Here is a 23,070-nt window from a genome sequence, read left to right as displayed (position 1 = left end):
TGACAATAGTCATGCTAACAAAATAAAAGGTATGCACATTTATTAATTTTTAATGTTATGTGCATATGGGCCAGCATCAGAGAAAAACAAAATTGAATATGGGAGAGAGTGGTGAGTTTTGGGAATTTATATATCATCTTGAAAGGGGGAGGGGAGGAGAATGTGGGCCTCCAGAGGAAGTGGATGACTTTTAGAAAAGGTGACTGGTCTGGAGAAGAAGAGATGAAAGAGGTGTGATGTTTGTGACTCTGTTTTCCTGGGTGTGGATCAAGTGTTGGTGTCCTGTCCTGTGATGAGTCATCTTACCCAGTTGATGAAAACTCTGGGGAGGGGATTGAAGACAAGAGGGTTCCTTTTGGAGAAACTCTTTCTCTGGTTTTTTTTTTTTTTTTTTTTTTTTAACTTTTAATTTTGTATTGGGGTATATTCTTGCCTGGAGAATCCCATGGACAGAGGAGCCTGGTAGGCTGCAGTCCATGGGGTCACGAAGAGTCAGACACGACTGAGTGACTTCACTTTCACTTTATACTTTCATGCATTGGAGAAGGAAATGGCAACCCACTCCAGTGTTCTTGCCTGGAGAATCCCAGGGACAGCGGGGCCTGGTGGGCTGCCGTCTATGGGGTCACACAGAGTCAGACACGACTGAAGCAACTTAGCAGCAGCAGCAGCAGCATAGCTGATTAACAATATTGTCATGGTTTCAGGTGAACAGTGAAGGGACTCAGCCATGCATCTACATGTATCCATTCTTCTCCAAACTCCCTTCCCATCCAGGCTGCCACATAGCATTGAAAGAGTTCCACATGCTATACAATAGGTTCTTGTTGGTTATTCATTTTAAATGTAGCAGTGTGACTGACTGTAGTCAGATAAGAAGAATTTAGAGAAATCCTGCCCCTCTGTTTGCTTTTCTTCAAGTGCCTTTGGTTCAAAATAATTTTTATGCTGAAGAGGTATAGATTGTGGGGTGTTATATTCTTCCTCCCTTCACAGCTGGGAAGAAAATCAGGCTGAACAGTTCTCTACCACAAAAATTATTATGAGACTTGGCTGGTATTTAGGACTCCACACTTCCAATGCAGGGGGCACGGATTTGATCCCTGGTTGGGGGACTAATCCTCCATGGCATGGCCAAAAAAATAAATAGATAAGTTATTATTAATTGGTTTTATGATGTCTGGTTCTTGCATTACTTAGAAGAAATAGACTTTTGAAGGATTTTACATTGAGAGATAATAATAACAGTTCTTAATTGATCCTATTCAAGTGTAGTTTGTAATCCATCAATTCTATCTTCCTTCCTTGAATGAGAAAACCTGTAGATGAGTTTGGACACTAATTGCATCCTAATATCCAATTTTCTGAAATAGGCTCATTTTCTTTGAAGTTTTCTACATTTTGCTTAGGAATGACAGTTGGCTCTAAGAAGGTTACAATTTCCCTTGCAATGAAATGGAAAAATCTCATTACCAGTCCCCAAAACCTGCAACTAGGTAGGATATGAGAGCTGATAAGGTCAAGAGATACAACTTAAATCTACTTAATCTTCTGCACTTTGGGGAGATTTGACTAATTGGTTTTCACTTTATTTCTCCAATGTTTTGGATTCTTTCTGATAACTACTTGAAAAGTTTGTCTGTATCAACTCATGGTATTTTTAGATTTTTTTTTTTTTGAATGCTAGTTAATGTCATATTTCACCTCTAGTGGTTGTATAATATCAGCTCATAGTAGCATAATTAACAAAGAACAAATTTGCCTGATACATCAGAGCTGGGATCTCAAAACAAAGCAAGTGTATTACATTATTTGCTTCCTATAAATTAATGTCATTTATGAAATTTATACTTTTACCATCTCAATGGGGTTTCCCAGGTGGCTCAGTGGTTAAAGAATCTGCCTGCAATACAGGAGACGTAGGTTCAGTCCTTGGGTCAGGAAGATACCCTGGAGGAGGACATGGCAACCCACTCCAATATTCTTGCCTGGAGAACTCCACGGACAGAGGAGCTTGGCGGGCTACAATGCATGGGGTTGCAAAAGAGTCAGACAGGACTGAAGAGACTGAGCACACAGGCACATCATATTGATACAGAATAGACAATGCTGGGTGCTCAAGTGTAGTTTTAATCTTCCTTGTGATTTTCATGGATATTATTTTTGGACTGTGGTATTGGAGAAGACTCTTGAGAGTCCCTCGGACTGCAAGGAGATCCAAACAGTCAATCCTAAAGGAAAGCAGTCCTGAATATTCATTGGAAGGACTGATGCTGAAGTTGAAACGCCAGTCCTTTGGCCACTTGATGCAAAGAATGGACTCATTTGAAAAGAACCTGATGCTGGGAAAGACTGAAGGCAGGAGAAGGGGACAACCGAGGATGAGATGGTTGGATGGCATTAGTGACTCAATAGACATGAGTTTGAGTAAATGGGAGTTGGCAACATACAGGGTGGCCTGGAGCACTGCAATTTATGGAGTCGCAAAGAGATGTGATTGAGCAACTGAACTGAACTGAACTGATTTTTGGACTGGGAAAATTATTATATGATAAGATTTTATGGGTAGTAATAGATCCCAAACAAACAGTAAACAACAGAACAGTTTTCAAAGACCTCCAAGGAAGAGTTTAAGTGCTCCCAAGCAACACCAATTTAGTCAAGATTCATTGTTCAAAGTTAATTACAATAGAAAAATATGGCAGTTTTTCTCTTTTTGATAGTTGATAGCAAATATGTATATATATTGAATAAAAGAAAAAGGCAGCTGTATCTCAGACCTCTCTACTTTCCTTTATTTAATTGGTCTGATAGTAAAGGACCTCTTTTACCAATCCAGAGTTAATGGCTTCCCTGATGACTCAGTGGTAAAGAACCCGCCTGCCAATGCATGAGACTAGGGTTTGATCGCTGGGTCCGAAAGGTCCCCTGGAGTAGGAAATGGCAACCCACTCCAGTATTCTTGACTGGAAAATCCCATGGACACAGGAGCCTGGCAGGCTGCAGTCCATGGAATCGAAAAAGGGTCGAACACGACTTACGAACTAAACAACAGCAAACTCCACAGAGAGCATTCATTGTGTGTTTCTTACACAGTATCATTTTACAAGTGTCAGATGACTTTTATAAATTTTGTAAATTCTTGGACTATCTCTTTGTCCATATCATCTTGTAGTCTTCGCATACTTTTTTGCTTAGATAGAAGGTTAATATATTATTCAAAAACTATCTCTTTTTTTCTCTTAACTCCTTGTCTGCCCTTCCTTTGTGCTTGTCTAGATTTTGACTGCATACTGCTTCAGGACAAGTAAAAGATCTGCATAACTTTATTTAAAAGAAAGAAACATGGATTATTTGCAGCAGTGTTTTATGCATTTGTTAAAATTAAATGTTGGATTACTTTTCTGTTTTATTTATTTTTTTAATGACATATCTTTTGGGCTTCTGATAATATCTATTACTTTTCACTTCTATTTGGAAAAGACATGCTATATATTTGTCTCAAAAAGCAAAGTCTTTAATGAAAATCACCCATGCCTGTTGCTTGCTGTTTCTAAATACTTACCAGGGTTTTGTTTTTTCTCTCATAGGCAACAGTCAGCAGAGGATCTAGCCCGAGTACCCGCCAACTCCACCAGCAATATCTTGAACAGGCTGCTGGTCAGTTATGATCCCAGGATAAGACCAAATTTCAAAGGTTTGTCTCTCCCCCGTCAATATCTCCATTCTTTGCAGTTTAAACCCTAATTTTATCTGTGTAAAATCATTTATTTCAGATATTCAAAACAGTAATAACTGTTCTGTAATGTTCTTATGTCTGAGCAATTAAATGCAAAAAATGTTTAAAGATAAGCAAAACATTACTTGTAATAGTTGTATATGGTTCTAGGGCTTAAAAGAAAAAGGTATATTGTGAATTAATAGGCTAACCCATGTGACGGGTTTTCTATGGTGAATTAATAGACTAACCCATGCGATGGGTTTTCTAAGTATTTTGTATTCTTAACCTTAATAATTTAAGTTTAGGCTCTGGCTCTCATTCAGACACCAAAGTTCTACTTTGTAGGAGAACAGCCATATACTCATTTCCGAATAGAGAAAGCTCTGATAGGCATTTAAATTATTTTTTTACTCTTTATTAGTTTTTTACATTGACTTAAAAAAAAAAAAAAACCCTCTATGCTTTGGCTGAAAGAAAAAGCCATATAGTTTTTAAAAACACGTTAACTTTGTGAATAAATGTGACTATATTTTTATTTCAATAAAATATTACCACCTATCACACCATTTAAAAACCAAAACTGTACTTGCACTAAAAGTTGTGGGAAGATTGTATATGTTTGCCTGCCTTCCTTTCTCCCTTCCCTCCTTTCTTTCTTTGTTACTTTCCCTCTTTCTTTCTTCCTCTTGATGAGTTAGATATATGAATATATCTCTGGAAAACTGCCATCTTTGTTGCTGGCTAAGGACAGGTATTAATGTAGATTGCATTAACATTAGGAGGCTTGATTTTTTTTTTTTTTTCCTTTACAAGAAAAAAAAAAGAAAAGCCTGCAGCTGCTTCTAGTCAACTGAAGTTATACAACGATGTTGTAAAAACAGAGTTTTTTGTTCATTACCAGAACCTACTCTGTTACTTTCAACAGCACCATGGTCTGGGTTGTCACATGTCTACCATGTATTGATTCAACACCTGTTTTTCATCAGTCAGAGGTTATGTGGCCAAAAGGCTAACTTCACATTTTCCCTTTGTTAGCCCAAGCAGCAACCCACAATGAGTGAAAAAAAAAAGAAAGCAAGAAAGAAATTGGCAACATTATACCTTAGTTCTCACTCTATGAACCCTAAAATTATTTTCCAACAGGTCAGGCAAAAATCTTTATAACGATTCTGTTGTATGTCTGATTAAGTTTACATGTTCATGGATTAAAAATCAAAATATAATAAATGTTGTATTCTGCTTGCCATTTAAGGTAAAAAATTTGAAAGACTATAAAATGCAAAACATAAATCATATTTTTAAATGATGTTTTAAAAAAATAATTTGCAATATCTTAAAGTAAATGCATCAGCTCAATTGAAAACTTTTTAAGGTAAATGTATTTTCCCAGAGTCCCTACAATTTAAGAGAGAAATATTTCTGAATAAATAGTGCTATGAAGAACAACATAACTCATTTTTTGTTTGTGTGTTGATCCCTATTTAGAAGAATAAGTTAATAGCAATTGTGAACATGTATCTTGAAACCATAGGTTTATACATCTGTGTGGATTGGAAAAAATATAACAATCAACTGCATAAACCATAAAAATATGAAGATTCTGACCAAGGTTTTTACAGCAACTAAACTATATCCTTAATTTTTATTGACAGGCATTCCTGTTGATGTAGTAGTCAACATTTTTATCAACAGTTTTGGATCTATTCAAGAGACAACAATGGTAAGATTAAAATTCATTTAATATTTTTAGTTGTGAATAGTTTAACTGGAAAATATTAGAAGAAATTATAACTGAAAAATAAGGAGTAATTCTCAGGAAAAAAAAATGCATGCTCTCTCCTAGTATAAATATTCAAATTTCAGGGTTTTGCTGAATTAGTGATTTCAATGCCTTTGTATTTTTGCAGTTCACATTTAGTCTTTATACTGCATTGAAACTTACAGAATTGGGAGAATTAACATTTCACTCTGAACAACTAAATGAATGCCACCTGGGAAAGGGATTTGTGCAATTAATATTCTGGTGCAACATTATTTCCTAATACACTTATGTGTATGAGCATTCAAAACTTTTTGTGTTCATAGTCTTCTTTTGTTTTTTCTTCTAGTCTCCTGAGGATAATCTTTGTTTTCTCTCTTGTACTAATTTTGGGATGTGTGAAGCAGAGAATTGTAAAAAGCAAATTTAATTTTCCTAAAGTAGAGCAACAGAGCTCCCTAAAACGTTTATGTTATATAAACAAAGAACAAGGAAAGGCCCAGGAAGAAAAGGAAAGAGAGGCTTGGGGTGGGGCTGCTGACCGGCGAGAGTTGGGTGTTAGGGACAAAGAAGCCTGTGAAGGATGATTTGTGGATTCCTTGAGTGACGTGTGGTTCAGTTACCCTTCAGCTTCTCAAAGACATTCAGGAAAGTCCACTTGCTTATTAATGTTTTAAAATATTAATATTATACCCTTTCTGAAAAACCACATGCTGAAATGGTATTTCAGGTGGGAGGAAGAAGGCTTAAAAGTTTTATTTTGAGCATCATTTTTTGAGATACTTATATGTTTCTTAAGTAATAATATAAGGTGTGGATTAAAAGCTTAATAGTAATGATTACAACACAGTGTAGCTTTTCAGGGAATATCTCAGACCAGAAAAAGAATGTATTCCTATATTCCAGGAGCATCATAGCATGTTATAAAATTGTGTGTTACATTTAAATTATGACACATTTTTATATTAATTAATATCATGGTAAAATATATTGTGATGAGAATGTTATTTTTCATAGAAGCATGTCTTTAACTCTGAATACTTAATTTTTTTTAGAGAGTATGTAGTTTGAATAATTAGTTATTTTGAAATCAAGTCCAAAATTCACTCCAGTGACTTTTAGTTAACCTAAATGGCTGTATATCTAGTATATTATAGATCAAGAAAGCTCTTAAACAATGTACAGACAAGTACGTATCACTGAGGAGACAAGAGTTGCATTCATCATTTGAAAATATGACTAGTTTAAGCAATTCCGACAAGAAGAGTGAGAAATGTAATTTTCTCAAGGTGAAACGTCTGGGAAATTTATTTGGTATCTGTGCTTTTCGCTGTACCCTGTTTTATCTTTCATGAGGCCACTATACTACCCCTAAAACACCGTGATTGAGGTGTTACATCCTGTTGGAAACATCCCCAGTACTATCCTGCATTTTAGGACAACTAATACAGTTTTTTTTTTTTTTTCTCATTTGCACAAGAGCAACACATGTGTCCTAGCTCATTAAGTACCATTAATGTATCTATTCTTTAATAAATATTGAATGCCTTCCAGTTACCAGACACTGTACTTCTTTTGGTCCCATCAGTCCATCATTGACTGTATCAAGCTGAAAATACCTGGGATAAAGGCCTGACAGAAAAGGGGTAGGAACTTTCTCATAGGTTATTTGAGGATCATAATAAAATAGTGCATGGTTTCTCAATATGATCTTGTCTCATCCTTCTGCTCACTCTTCACAATAGCGAACCCCGAGCACCGATTGCTGCGGCCGGATTCCATCGGTTTTCAGCCTGCACTCTTACCTCTGATCTCCATCTCTTGTCTGAGCAGAGCCTCTGACTCTGAGCTGCACTCACTCACTCTCTGCCCCCTTTTCCATCCACGTCTTTCATCTCTATCATTGTTTGTTTGTTAAACTGATCACTTCTTGACTGTAATTCAACTCTTTTTGTGTGTTTTAATTTTGTTCTCTGATGGAGTTATTAATCTCTCAAAGTCAAAAACAGTGCATTCTGCTTCTTCAGTTTCCATAAAATACAGAAGACAGTAGGTCCTCAATGAGTGAGCCCATAAATGATGTCACATTATTAACTAATATTGATTAAATAAATTAATACATTCTGCTTTGGCCAGCAAAAAGTGAGCCCAGGTCACCATAAAAGTATTGGCAGAGCAAACTTTAAAAATAGACTCATAATGTGTGCATGCGCATGTGCTAAGTTGCTTCAGTCGTGTCCAACTCTTTGCAACTCCATGGACTGCAGCCCACCAGGCTCCTCTGTCCATGCCCTCCTCCAGGGGATCTTCCCGACCCAGGAATTGAACCCGAGTCTCTTACATCTACTGCATTGGCAGGTGGGTTCTTTCTACTAGCGCCACCTGGGAAGCCCATGTTGAATTTATAGATTAAATAACAGAGTAAAGAATGCTATTACAGTAGAGTGTTAGTTTTGTCAATTTAGAGACCTTTATGCAGAGGAGCCAAATTATTTATATTTGCTATTTCTTTTGATGAAATAACCTATCTTTCCCTTTGTGTTGTGCTGATATAGCCTAAAGGTTCAGAATTGAAACCATGCTCATCAAATAGACTTAAATAGTCTACTTTATTGTAATGATTATTTTTTTGTTTTGGCAATGTTTATTTCATACTTCTAAGACAGTTTTTACAGATGTCTCTTTCAGGGCTGTGATATTTTATAGATTTTCTCACTTTTTCCAAAAAACAAACTCTTTAATACCTTGTTGTGTAATAGTTAAGAAAGGTACAAGCTATTATCTGTATAGAGATAACACTATATGTCTTCTAAGGGGAGAAATGTGTCTAAGACAAAGCTTGTTCTTCATGACTTGTTACAAATACCAATCGGAAATAGTAGCAATGACTCAGGAGGGTAAGAGGATACACAGGTGTGGAGAGCAGTTATATTATAAGTGGGTCTTTCTTTTTCCTTCCAGTCACAAAGAGTGGGCTTATTAACTTTTCAGCTTTGCTGAGGTATAACTGACAGGTGAAATTGTAAGTTAAAACGTGTGTGATGATTTGATATGTTTCTACACTGTGAAAGGATTTCCCCCATCATGATAATTAACACATCCATCATCTCATGTATATATATTTTTTCTTTTATAAGAACATTTAAGTTCTGTCCTCTTAGCAAATTTCAAGTACACAGTAGTGTTACAACTATGGTCACCATGTTACACCCTAGATCCTCAAACCTTATTCATCTTATAACCATATGTTTACACCTTTTACCAACCTCTCCCTCTTTCCCATACTCCAGATTCTTGGCAATCACTTTTCAACTCTCCATTTCTATGGATTTGACTCTTTTTTTTTTTTTTTTTTAAGATTCGACATATAAGTGATACCATGGTGTATTTGTCTTTCTCTGTCTGGTTTATTTTACTTAGCAGGATGCTCCTCAGGTTCATCCATGTTGTTGTAAATGATAGTATTTTCCTTCTTTTCTTAAGGCTGAATAATATTCTACTTTATGTGTGTGTGTGTGTGTGTGTGTGTGTGTGTACCACATTTTCCTCGTCCATTCATTCATTGATGGGTGCCTAGGTTGTTTCCATACTCTAGCTGTTGTAAATAATACTGCAGTGAGCATGAAAATGCAAGCATCTCTTCTAGATGTCGTGTTTCCTTTGGGCATATACCCAGAAGTGGGATTGCTGGATCTTATGATAGTTCTATTTTTAGTTTCTTGAAGAATCTCCATACTGTTTTCCATAGTAGCTTTACTGGTTTGAATTTCCACTAATAGTGTACAATCTCTTCACATTCTAAACAGAATTTGTTACTGCTTGTCATTAAAAAAAAATTATTGTCATATAGTTGATTTACAAAGTTCTGTTAGATCTCGTCTTTTTTTGGTAATAGTCAAGGAACATATTTCTTAAAAAAAAAAAAAGAAAATAAGTAAATGATACCCCCAGAACAAGAGGCTGGAAAAGTAGAGAGACTTAGATTTGTCTAAATACAGAATATATGTTCATGGAAATAGTATGCTGAACAGTGTGATATCAGAGAGGCTTGTGCTTGAATCTTTTGTGTACTTGATGTGTTACACCCTAAAATGAGTGAAAAAATTACAGAAATTAAGGAACAATATTTTTTCTGGCATTGCAACCCTAAAGGGACGTTGACTGTAGGGTTGTGATGCATCTGCAAGTTAATGTCATATTTTACAGTAGAATCTCATCCTAAAGAAAATGAACCTTTTGTTAGTAACTCTGTTGTACAGTTGAGGTTTTGTTTATTAATATCCCCTTAGAAATTTCCCTACAAAGGTCTGCTGAAATAAAGGAAGTCCTAAAATTTTGAAGCTTCAATATTGGCCGGAGCTTTCCTCTGCAGTTCAGGTCTTTCTACTTTAACTCCAGTTAACTCTACTTTAAGTCTGGTGGTGGATGCAGCATTAAGAGCTGCAGACAGAGGTGGAGCAACTTTTGAAGGAAGGGGGCAGCCCTTTTCCCCAGTGTATAAAGTTCATTATCTAACAAAGAATCCACTGAAGCGATGAGCATTAACACTATAAGGATATTTTAGCCAATTCTGTTTGTAAAACATTCCTTCCTGCTTATTTGTCTTTTAATTCAGATGCTAAATGTCAATGGCTAAACAGAAAGCAATCTTATATTTATTCACAATCTGTAACTGTGTAGTAGAAGAAAAATCACAGCCATATAAATATTCCTGAAACTCTCCAACCTCCAGGGCTATGTGCTCCTTCAGCTTTTCGCATCTCAGTTTTTAGCTTTATGGTTCCTATTTCTCATGTCTGTATGTTCATCTGCATTCTGCTGCCTTCCATTTCTGTAAGGTCTCATTATTAATGCTGTAATTCCCTGGTGGCTCAGACCGTAAAGCGTCTGCCTGCAGTGCGGGAGACCCCGGTTCGATCCTTGGGTTGGGAAGATCCCCTGGAGAAGGAAATGGCAACCTACTCCAGTACTCTTGCCTGGAAAATCGCATGGACTGAGGAGCCTGGTAGGCTACAGTCCATGGGGTCGCAAAGAGTCGGACATGACTGAGCGGTTTCACTTTCACTTTCACTAAAATCATCAAATAAATGTAATCATCCTCTTTTGAAGTTGTTATGACAGTCATTTATTATATCAGTTTGTATGCTACTGCTGGTGACAACTGAACTAAGACCCTCAAATCAGTGAGAATATAGATTTGTTAGAGGTGAAGTGTGGAGAAGGCAATGGCACCAGTACTGGTAGGCTGGTAGGCTGCAGTCCATGAGGTCGCTTAGAGTCAGACACGACTGAGCGACTTCACTTTCACTTTTCACTTTCATGCATTGGAGAAGGAAATGGCAACCCACTCCAGTGTTCTTGCCTGGAGAATCCCAGGGACGGGGGAGCCTGGTGGGCTGCCGTCTATGGGGTCTCACAGAGTCGGACACGACTGAAGCGACTTAGCAGCAGCAGCAGCAGAGGTGAAGTGGCATCTGCTGTATGGTTATGCTTAAAATATTTGTTGATTTCTCCATTCGATTCCTACCTTTGACTGAAATCTGTGGGTTTTTATAATAGAAAATATAAACTTTTGCATTCATGGGATACAATTAAGTATTATGATATATTATAACAGTCTATATACATATTTTGCCTTGTCAGAAATACATAAGAACTCTTTCATGGAAATAAAGCCTGTTTATACAATCCATTTTCTTCAGTGTAGACATGCTTTGTAATTATATCGAATTATTGTTACACTACAATCTGTGATCCTGCCAAACTTTCTATGCCTTTCTGCTGCATGAGTTTTTTATGTGTTTTAATAGTAGGCTTCAGCTCTGTTTGGGCAACACAGTTGTACCTGTCAAGAAAAAAACTCATATTTGGGATCAGCTAAAAGAGCTTAATTCTGGTTCTTGGAAATTACTTATCTTTGTTGTTTTAAAAAAATTTTATTTTATATATTTTCTTCTCTATGTAAATCTAAATTTCTTTTCTTAAAACTTTCTTAGTTTACTATTCTATACATTTTATTGCTTTTGTTATTAACTTTCCAACATTGTTTCATTTATTATAGGATAATATTGACATGCTTGCCCCATTTTTTCTTTGTCTACTTTGCATCTTAGATACTCAAATCTTAAAATATTTAATTTCTTCCCTTGCTATTCATCTTCAGGGTTTGTGCCTTGTGCTGGGCTAGATAGTTGTCCCCTAAAGAGGAACTTATCCTAATCTTTGGACCCGTGAATATGTTATTTTACACAGTGGAAGAGACTTTGCATCTGTGATTAAATTAAAAGTCTTGCAATGCAGATTATCCTGATCATCAAGTGGGCCCAGTGTAATCACCAGAGTCCTTAGGAGAGGAGACAGGAGGGTAGAGTCAGTAACAGGAGATGTGATGTAACCAATGCAGTAGAAGTGACATGAAGAGGATGCAGGTGAAGGGATGCAGACAACCTGGCCATGCTGGGCAAAGCAAGGGATCAGACTGGCTGCTCAGACCTCCAGAGGGAACCAGCCTGGACCTCAGCTCAGTGACTCTGATTCTGATGTTCTGAACTCCAGACCTAGAAGGTCAAGATCAGTCTTGCTTTAAGCCACTGACTGTTGGCAATAGTTTTAGCAGCATTCAGGAACTGATACACATGCTGGTGAACACTAGTTAATAATTTTTTTCTCCCAAATTCTCTTGGAGAATTATCTGATTACATATGACTTTCTCCCAAATGCTGCTAGAGGGCTATCTGATTATATACATTACTGTTTCCATATATGGAAATGCCAAAATAGCCAGTCATTTTTTGTGCAGTGATTAATTACTAAAAGTCTCGCTCACTCAAGTTAATCATCAAAAGGACATAACCAGAAAGAGAAGCTATGCTTTTATTAGTTAATATATACTGTATACCTGTCTCTTTTCCTTGTCAGTTACTTTTTAGTGAATTTACCTCAAAATGAAGGTAAATCCTTTTTAATCTATTTCTTCTAGCTGTTTTGTTCAGAAGCTTTGGTGATTCGACATCATAAGTCATAGCATTATACAGTTGGCTCTTGAACAACACGAGTTTGAACTGCGTGGGTCTGCTTCTACCATTTTCACCATAATACTATCTGTGTACTATAGTACTGTATGAGCTATGGTTCGTTGGTTGGCTTAATCCATGGATACAGAGGGCTAACAATAAAGTTACATGTGGATTTTTGGCTGCATGGAGGGTAAGCACTACTAACCCAGTGTTGTGCAAAAGTCACCTGTCTTAGACAATCAGGAAGGATGAGAAACACCCCAGTTTTATTTTCCCTTCTTATAATTTGTCACTATCAACTGATATAGAAAATTTGCACCATTACATAAGTGGTGTAAATAATGCTGGACCAATCTCCTAATCTGTCAAAATGTCATGAAAATTACTTCTTCACTACTGTATTTAACAGAAATATATTGAGAATTTTCTGTGTATCTGATCTGGCAGATTGCAAGACTTACAGAGGTTATAGTTAGGGTGGCTGCATTGCACCACATAGCAGGCACCCCCAATCAAAATGGAATATTGGCATAGATCTAGAAAAATTTAGATAGTCATATGCTGTTACAGAACAGTATTTAATAAAACTTTTTAAAATGTCATATTGAGAAAAATAAAGTGTAACCTAAGAATTTTTACTGACGTTTGGTTAGCTTGCAGTTCTTGCATGAAACGTCTAACCTCACTAAGGATTAAATTTAAATCCTTTTCAAACCAGGCTTGGTTGAAAAACAAGCTCTGTTGCCAGAACTTTAAATGTAATCCTGCCGGATACCATGAGATTTGATCTTCTTTGTTTCCATGAATGCCATTTTTTATCATAAAGAAAATAAAAGAGTAAAAATTGCATATGTAAGTGTTAGGTAAAAATTACAAGTAACCGTGCTAGCTATCCTAACGATAACACAAGATATAAAACAGTTCTTTAAACTAAAATATCATTAATGAAACAAACTAGTTTTAATGTCTTCTTGTGAAATTTTTATTGCCTTGAGAAGTAGCTTAATTTGGGTGTTAATTGGTACTGAAAATCTTGGAGAACATCCATGTTCCAGATCATGACTGTTCGTGTGCTATTTGTGATGAACAATGATAGCTTTTGTCACCCAGTTCTTTCAAAACAATTAAGTAATTTTCCAGTGATAAAAGAAGTCTGTTTCTGATGGGAATTTCTTCATTGCAAAATAATATGATAGAGTTGTAATTATAGTGATTGAGTAATTGAAAATGAAAATAAATAGGTTTCCAAATTAGTTATCTTAATGTAGAGCATTTGAAATGCCAGTAACTAGCAATTATTTAGAAATGCTCATAAAAAAATGAACCAAAGCATACTAACTAATAAGCTTTTATCTTCTAATGAATGTGGAGCCAAAGCTATTAATTTAAATTGTAAAAACTTTAAACACTCCTTATATAAACTTGCAACAACTTGTATTCACTATAATAATATGTAGCTACATAGCTAATGGAAAAGCATCTTGGAAGGACTTTCATAATGAGATAATAAATTGTTATGACCAAGAATAATACAATGAAGTAACTGATTTCCAGTTTTTCAGTGATGCTCATTCTAAAACAACTCTGGAGTTCTATTAAGAAATAAAATTTGATACAGGATTATAGTAGAGAGCCCAAACTAATAGTGTTTTGAGCTTATCCCAGTGCAGCTAGAAGCAAGAATTTCAGTAGATGCTGAAGGCACAGTTTCAAGATTTGTGACCTTAGAAAGGGGTTACTATTTAGTACAATTGTAGGTCAGTTGGCACAGTACGGAGCAAACCCAATGAATTACAGTATAGGCAGGATTTTTTTTTGGAAGCAAAAAGCCTATTAACCACTATTATCAACGTTATAAAAGAATAGCAACATAATGAGTATGTCCCAATAAAACAAAACGCTTGCTTAGCACATAATACAGTCAGGTGAAGTTCATGTACTTTACGTATGTTTTCTCATTTATTCCTTATAAAAACCCTGTGTTGTGGGTGTGTTATTTTATCTCCATCTTATAGATAGGAGTCTTCATGCACCTCTTAACCCTCTGTCATCTTGCTTTTGTTGTATGCCACTCTGCTGTGCTGTGTTTAGTCACTCAGTCGTGTCTGACTCTTTGCGATTCCATAGACTGTAGCCCGCCAGGCTCTCTGTCCTTCCATGAGGGTTTTTGCTGAAATTGTCAATGGCTTCCTCATTTGCTGAAAGTATTCAGTTTGATTGTATTTGACCTTTGATGATGTTTGCTCTGTTGACCATCTTAAAGCTTTTGACTCTAGTTTGGTGAAATCTAATTCCCAGGGTTTTCTACCTTTTCTCAGACTTCTAGCCAGCCCTTTAAATGCTTTTCTTTCCCAGGGTTTGCTTTGCCCCTGTATCCCTGCTCTAAGTAGTAATACTGGGCAAATTCTTCCTTAGTCCTGATTTTTAGGGGGTCGTGTTTTCAAGGTTCATTCATGTTGTAACATGTACCCCAATTTCTTTCCTTTTTATGGCAGAGTAATAATCCATGACGTAAATGTATATGCAACACTTGGTGTGTCCATTCATCTGTTGATGACATGTGCATTGTTTCACCTTTTCAGTATTGTAAATGACACTGCTATGAAAAAGGGTGTACAAATATCAGTTGTAGTCTCTTCTTTTAATTTTTAGGGGCACGTGCCTAAGAGTGGAATTGCGGGATCATATGGTACTTCTGTGTTTCGCTTTTTGAGAACAAAGCACAATTTTTAAAAGGTTGAAACAACTGCATTTTGTGAGGACATGTCAGTGATTCATGTAACTCATTAAAGAGGGAACCAGCATCCTGATTTTAGCAGCTACACTGGCAAAGTTGCCTGGGAGCCATGCCTAAATAATGCTGAAAGACTCTTCTCAGTATGTGGCAATGTCTCAACAGTTACTCATTTTTATCCAGCCCTGTTTCTAGAGGTGATTTATGGTATCTAATAATAATAAAAATATGATGAAGTAATTGAAATAGTACTAAATGTTCAGGAGCCATACAATGATACTCATATCAGGAAGTGAGCTATGCATTAATTCAATTGGCTATAACAGGGATCCCCAAATCCCCAGGCTAGGAACTGGTACCAGTACTTGTTAGAAAATGGGCCACAAAGCAGAAGGTGAGCATCTGGTGGGGGGCAAGTGAAGCTTTATCTGCCGCTCCCCATTGCTCACCTTACGCCTGAACCACCCCGCTCCCCACCACATTCATGGAAAAATTCTCTTCTAGGAAACCAGTTCCTGATGCCAAAAAGGTTGGGGACTGCTGGGCTCTAGGGCTTAGCTTTTAGTTCCCTGAATGCCAGACAAAAAGAAAAACATGACGATAGGCTTACATTGTATTTCCCAGTAATAGGAAGCATATACAAGGATCTTTTGTAAAGCACTTAGATCAAATATGCCTAGCACACAGTAAATACCTGTATAATGATATTATAGTTTTATATGGATTAAACAAGTGAAAAATTAAAAAATTCATCTTCAAAATTTTCATGTCATGATCACTGACCGAAATAAGATAACATGGCTTTAATAACAGGCTTATACAAGATACATCGGCACTGTTATCTGACCCTTAAATATAAGTTTAGGACATGGTGTTTTATCATAATACCACGAATGCATGTTTGAGACACTGAGGATTAAAGATGCAGTTTTTGATGATTTGATAAGACACAATAGTAATGTTGTTTAAGTGGCTAAGTTGTGTCTGACTCTTTTGTGACCCCATGGACTATAGCCTGCCAGGCTCCTCTGGGATTTTCCATGGGAAATTCCAGTCCATGAGATTTCCCAGGCAAGAATACTGGAGTAGGTTGCCATTTCCTTCTCCAGGGGATCTTCCTGACTCATGAGTCCAACCCATGTCTCCTGCATTGGCAGGCAGATTCTTTACTCTCTGAGCCACCAAGGAAACCCTCCACAGCAGTTAGAGGAGGCAATAAAATGGCTTTTAGTGTGTATACTTTTGGAATACCAATCATTTTGACGGATCATTCAGTGCAGTTCAGTCGCTCAGTCGTGCCCGACTCTGCGACCCCATGGACTGAAGCAGGCCAGGCTTCCCTGTCCATCACCAACTCCCAGAGCTTACTCAAACTCATGTCCATTGAGTTGATGATGCCATCCAACCAACTCATCCTCTGTTTTCCCCTTCTCCTGCCTTCAATCTTTCCCAGCATCAGGGTCTTTTTAGATGAGTCAGTTCTTCACATCAGGTGGCCAAAGTATTGGAGTTTCAGTTTCAGCATCAATCCTTCCAATGAATATTTGGGATTGATTTCATTTAGGATGCACTGGTTGGATCTCCTTGCTGTACAAGGGATTCTCAAATAGTCTTCTCCAAGAACAGAGTTCAAAAGCATCAGTTCTTCTGTGCTCAGCTTTCTTTAGGAGAAGGCAATGGCATCCCACTCCAGGACTCTTGCCTGGAAAATCCCATGGACAGAAGAGCCTGGTAGGCTGCAGTCCATGAGGTCGCTTAGAGTCAGACACGACTGAGCAACTTCACTTTCACTTTTCACTTTCATGCATTGGAGACAGAAATGGCAACCCACTCCAGTGTTCTTGCCTGGAGAATCCCAGGGATGGGGGAGCCTGGTGGGCTGCCGTCTATGGGGTCTCACAGAGTCGGACACGACTGAAGTGACTTAGCAGCAGCAGCAGCAGGAGCAGCTTTCTTTATAGTCCAACACTCACATCCATACATGACTACTGGAAAAACTATAGCTTTGATTAGTTGGACCTTTGTTGGCAAAGTGATGTCTCTGAGTTTTAATATGCTGTCTAGGTTGGTCATAAGTTTCCTTCCAAGGAGCAAGTGTCTTTTAATTTTATGGCTGCAGTCATCATCTGCAGTGATTTTGGAGCCAAAAGAAAAATAAAGTCTGTCACTGTTTCAACTATTTCCCCGTCTATTTGCTATGAAGTGATGGGACAGATGCCCTGATTTTCGTTTTCTGAATGTTGAGCTGTAAGCCAACTTTCTCACTCTCCTCTTTCACTTTCATCAAGAGACTATTTATTTCCTCTACCCTTTCTGCCATCCTTATGGGATGGTGTCATCTGTATATCTGAGATTTTTGATACTTCTCCTGGCAGTCTTGATTCCAGCTTGTGCTTCATCCAGTCCAGCATTTCTCATGATGTACTCTGCATATAAGTTAAATAACCAGGGTGACAATATACAGCCTTGAGGTACTCCTTTGCTAATTTGGAAACAGTCTATTGTTCCATGTCCAGTTCTAACTGTTGCTTCTTGACCTGCATACAGATTTCTCAGGAGGCAGGTCAGGTGGTCTTGTAGCCCCATCTCTTGAAGAATTTTCCAGTTTGTTGTGATCCACATAGTCAAAGGCTTTCACGTAGTCAATAAAGAAGAAATAGATGTTTTTCTGGAACTGTCTTGTTTTTTCGATGATCCTGCGGATGTTGGCAATTTGATCTCTGGTTCTTCTGCCTTTTCTAAATCTAGCTTGAACATCTGGAAGTTCACGGTTCATGTGCTGTTGAAGCCTGGCTTGGAGAATTTTGAGCTTACTTTACTAGCATGTGAGATGAGTGCAATTGTGTAGTAGTTTGAACATTCTTTGGCATTGCCTTTCTTTGGGATTGGAATGAAAACTGACCTTTTCCAGTCCTGTGACCACTGCTGAGTTTTCCAAATTTGCCCATCATCTTTTAGGATTTGAAATAGTTCAACTGGAATTCCATCACCTCCACTAGCTTTGTTCATAGTGATACTTCCTAAGGCCCACTTGACCTCGCATTCCAGGATGACTGGCTCTAGGTGAGTGATCACACCATCATGATTATCTGGGTCTGAAGATCTTTTTTGTATAGTTCTTCTGTGTATTCTTTCCACCTTTTCTTAATATTTTCTGCTTCTGTTAGGGCCATACCATTTCTGTCCTTTATTGAGCCCATCTTTGCATGAAATGTTCCCTTGGTATCTCTAATTTTCTTGAAGAGATCTATAGTCTTTCCCATTCTATTGTTTTCCTCTATTTCTTTTCGTTGATCACTGTGGAAGGCTTTCTTACCTCTCCTTGCTTTTCTTTGAAACTCTGCATCAAATGGGCATATCTTTCCTTTGCTCCTTTGCTTTTTGCTTCTCTCCTTTTCAAAGGTATTTTGTAAGGCCTCCTCAGACAGCCATTTTGCTTTTTTGCATTTCTTTTTCTTGGGGATGGTCTTGCTCTTTCTCTTCCATTCCAGTCCATTTTAGTTTGCTGATTCCTAAAATGTCGATGTTCACCCTTACCATCTCCTTTTGGACCACTTCCAATTTGTCTTGATTCATGGACCTAATTTTCCAGGTTCCTATGCAATATTGCTCTTTACAGCATCAGACCTTGCTTCCATCACCAGTCACATCCACGACTGGGTGTTGTTTTTGCTTTGGTTCCATCCCTTCATTCTTTCTGGAGTTATTTCTCCACTGATCTCTAGTAGCATATTGGGCACTTACAGACCTGGGGAGTTCATCTTTCAATGTCCTATCTTTTTGCCTTTTCATACTGTTCATGGGGTTCTCAAGGCAGGAATGCTGAAGTGGTTTACCATTCCCTTCTCTGGTGGACCACATTTTGTCAGAACTCTCCACCATGACCCGTCTGTCTTGGGTGGCCCTACACGGCATGGCTCATAGTTTCATTGAGTTAGTCAAGGCTGTGGTCCATGTGATTAGATTAGTTAGTTTTCTGAGATTTTGGTTTCAGTCTGTCTGCCCTCTGATGGAGAAGGATAAGAGGCTTATGGAAGCTTCCTGATGCGTGAGACTGACTGAGGGGGAAACTAGATCTTATTCTGATGGGCATGGCCATGCTCAGTAAATCTTTAATCCAATTTTCTGTTGATGGGTGGAGCTTTTTCTCACTTCTAATAATAATAGGAGACCCAACCAGTCCATTCTGAAAGAGATCAGCCCTGGGATTTCTTTGGAAGGAATAATGCTATAGCTGAAACTCCAGTACTTTGGCCACCTCATGCGAAGAGTTGATTCATTGGAAAAGACCCTGATGCTGGGAGGGATTGGGGGCAGGAGGAGAAGGGGACGACAGAGGATGAGATGGCTGGATGGCATCACTGACTCGATGGACGTGAGTCTCAGTGAACTCTGGGAGTTGGTGATGGACAGGGAGGCCTGGCGTGCTGTGAGTCATGGGGTCGGAAAGAGTCGGACACGACTGAGCAACTGATCTGATCTGATCTGAATAATAATATTAAATCTTATTATTTAATAAAAGATAAGATATTATCTCTTCCTATTTAAATATTTACATTTTGATTTGAAGTTGATGATCTGTTTCATTTTGATCATATCAAAAGGCTATGGATAGATAATATTTTGTGAATTTAGAATACTTGAAATAAGGATGCTTAAGCCCAAAGTGGTTTACACCTTGGACATTTTTGTGCATATTCTCAGTTCAGCATCTAAAATTAAAATCAAAAGACCTGAGCATGATGCCACATGCTAAGTTTGACTTTATATACTAACAAGCCAATGTGGGTCAGAATGCCATTTCCCTGGCAAATAAATGTATTACGGTGTTAAATATGTTTCTAGGGTCATATATTCTTAGAATCTCTGTGTCTTGATATAATTCAGCTTTTACAAAGTTGTAAAATTAAAACTTTGGACAGAGGTAGAAAACTGAGGTAAGCAGCTATTTAGTGGATTTCCAAAGCTTTTTCTACTATTGTTGAATATAGCATCACATGTACAAATTTTGTACATACTTTTGTACATACTTTCTACTCTTTTGCATAATCCAAATCTTATTTGAATATCTCTCTAATCATTTACTTATATGAGTTATCGAGGATAATTTTTCTTTTCTTTCTCAAATATATATACAATCCAGTGTTATATATGGTTTTATTTTTATTTATTTTACTTTTATTGAAATACAGTTGATTTGTACTGTTAATTTCTGCTGTACAGCCAAGTGATTCAGTTATACATATGCATATTCTTTTTTCATATTCTTTTCCATTATGGTTTATCACTAGATATTGAATATAGTTCCCCATGTGCTGTCCAGTAGGTGCTTATTGTTTATTCATCCTATATATAATAGTTTGTGTGTGCCAATCCCAAACTTCTACTTCATGCCTCCACCACCCCCCTTGTAGTTTTATATACATATAAATTATTTTTGTAATTTGCTGTTGAGTAAAAGACAAGTGAAATATTTTCTCTTGGCTTTTTATTTATTTTTAACTAAAATTTATCCTACTTTGGGGGGAGGAAAAATGGTAATATATAGCAGTCCGTATGCTTTTATGGCAATACCAACTAACCCCCTGGTACAATTTGTGTTAGAGTAAAGCAATTATCGGTAAAGTACTGTGATGACGCTTGAACTTGCAAGTGCTGAGAGGACGTCTGTAGAGTCATTAGAAAGACACAAAGGATACCCGAGCTATTGTGACCGTACTTGATGTCAGACGAGCAAGCATGTTTGGGCTGCTAATCTTTGAACCCTTTTTATTCTGGTGCTGAGCGTGTTCTTAAAAATAGCAGTAAACACACACATGCACGCATAATTTTTTCCAGGATTATAGAGTCAACATCTTCCTGAGGCAAAAATGGAACGATCCCAGGTTGAAGCTCCCTAGTGATTTCCGGGGCTCGGACGCCCTGACCGTGGACCCCACAATGTACAAATGCCTGTGGAAACCTGATTTATTTTTTGCAAATGAAAAAAGTGCCAATTTTCATGATGTCACCCAGGAAAACATCCTTCTCTTCATTTTTCGAGATGGAGATGTCCTTGTCAGTATGAGGTACTCTTTTTATGGCTTATATTTGTGGATTTATAGTTTTCTTTAAAAATCAGTGTGTCAACGAGGCATATGTTAAACGAGTTCTAAGACCTCTGCTTCTGCTTTCAGGTTATCTATTACTCTTTCCTGCCCTTTGGACTTGACCTTGTTTCCCATGGATACACAGCGTTGCAAGATGCAACTTGAGAGCTGTATGTAAATGAGACCCTAAGTGACTATAGGAATAAAATGCTTAAAATTTCGAGACATTACGTGCTACTAATATCGTAGATAACAATGCTGAAGCTAATGCTTTTGACTGTAAATAGGCATTAGAATTGGAGAAGGGAAAGACTACCCACTCCAGTATTGTGGCCTGGAGAATTCCACGGACTGTATAGTCCAGGGGGTCGCAAAGAGTCGGAACAGACTGAGAGACTTTCACTTCACTTCATTTCAGGCATTAGAATGGTAGCTCAGAAGGTAAAGAATCCACCTACAATGTGGGAGACCTGGGTTTGATCTCTGGGTTTGGAAGATACCCTGGAGAAGGGAACTGCTACTCACTCCTGTTTTCTTTGCCTGGAGAATTCCATGGACAGAGGAGCCTGCCAGGCTATAGTCCATGGAGTCCCAAAGAGTCGTACATGACTGAGTGACTTTCAGATCACTTCAGGCATTAGAATAATTTATGTAGGGAAATTATAAATTTTATATTTTTAATATTTTATATTTTATTAGAATTATGTTTTACTATATAATTTGTACTAAGATAATCTTTTTGATATTTTGTTTTGGCATTTTATTAGTTTTTTTTTTTATTTCAGTTGAGTTATTTAGGTGTAGTTGTACAATTCTAACTTATTCCAATTGCCATCTTCATCTGAATTAGTAATATAGACAAGGTAAAGGAGAAAATGATGTCTGTCCTAATAACTTTTCTAATGTTAAAATAATGTTAAAACTATATTTATCACAGCAGAAAATTTGGAAAACCCTGAAAAAAAAAATTAACTAAATGTTACCAAGCATCCACTTTCTATGGCTCTATAAAAAGATTGTTTACAAAATTGGATTTTGGATTTTCTTTGCTTCTGTGATCATGTATTTTTCAGTTTCTGAAAGATATATTATGTCTTCACCAAAAGGATTAGCTCTAAAATATGGTAAATTGCTATGAAGCTTGTCAGGTGAAAATAAAAGTAGGTAATAAAACTTGAAAAACTAACACTAATGTAAGGAGTCTTCAGCCTGAATACCCATATTCTGTGTCTTATTTCTACAGAGAATAACTTTATAAAATGTATTGTATGCACTTGATGATACACTTTAAAGTTACTTAGTGGTTATTTGTTGTTATTGCTATTTATTTTTAATTTACTGAAGCTGGATCCTAAATTTGAGCAATATGTATTGCTTTCTGACTATAATTTGAGATTTTGCAGATGTAAGTGTATGTATGTACCTTGTGTATGTGTTGTAGATGTGTGTCTGTGTATCAATATATATTTGTATAAATTTCAAATGTGTATATATATTCACTTCTGTTATTGTATACACTAAAGTATGGCTTTTAAAAATACAGGCATGAAAGAGTTGAATGGTAGGCTGTTACATACCATAAGCCCATGGGCCCTTGAATTATAGCCAGGTTACCTAAGCCCACAGAGTGGGCTCCCGGAGGCACTAGCGATGGAGAGATGTCCCTTTGAGGAGCTGTTTTATTGTTTTTCTGAGGCCATGCAACTCCTTTAGGGAAGTTGGTAGTTAATTCTTCCAGAAAATTTGTTTTG

General features: G+C 37.2%; 1 protein-coding gene across 1 annotated transcript in view; it reads left to right on the top strand.

The window, feature by feature from the left end:
* Positions 1 to 23,070, top strand: part of GLRB (glycine receptor beta) — an 89,365-nt gene that overhangs the window by 36,204 nt on the left and 30,091 nt on the right. The window contains exons 3-6 of the mRNA XM_061384343.1: positions 3,591 to 3,697; positions 5,374 to 5,441; positions 21,069 to 21,298; positions 21,407 to 21,489. Of these exons, the coding sequence (XP_061240327.1) occupies positions 3,591 to 3,697; positions 5,374 to 5,441; positions 21,069 to 21,298; positions 21,407 to 21,489 (488 nt within the window). The remainder of the gene's footprint in view (positions 1 to 3,590; positions 3,698 to 5,373; positions 5,442 to 21,068; positions 21,299 to 21,406; positions 21,490 to 23,070) is intronic.

Source organism: Bos javanicus, chromosome 17 (genome assembly GCF_032452875.1).
Source record: "Bos javanicus breed banteng chromosome 17, ARS-OSU_banteng_1.0, whole genome shotgun sequence".
Classification (NCBI taxonomy): Eukaryota; Metazoa; Chordata; class Mammalia; order Artiodactyla; family Bovidae; genus Bos; species Bos javanicus.
The sequence above is the reverse complement of the archived record's forward strand: the minus strand, read 5'-3'. Positions and strand labels throughout refer to the sequence as shown.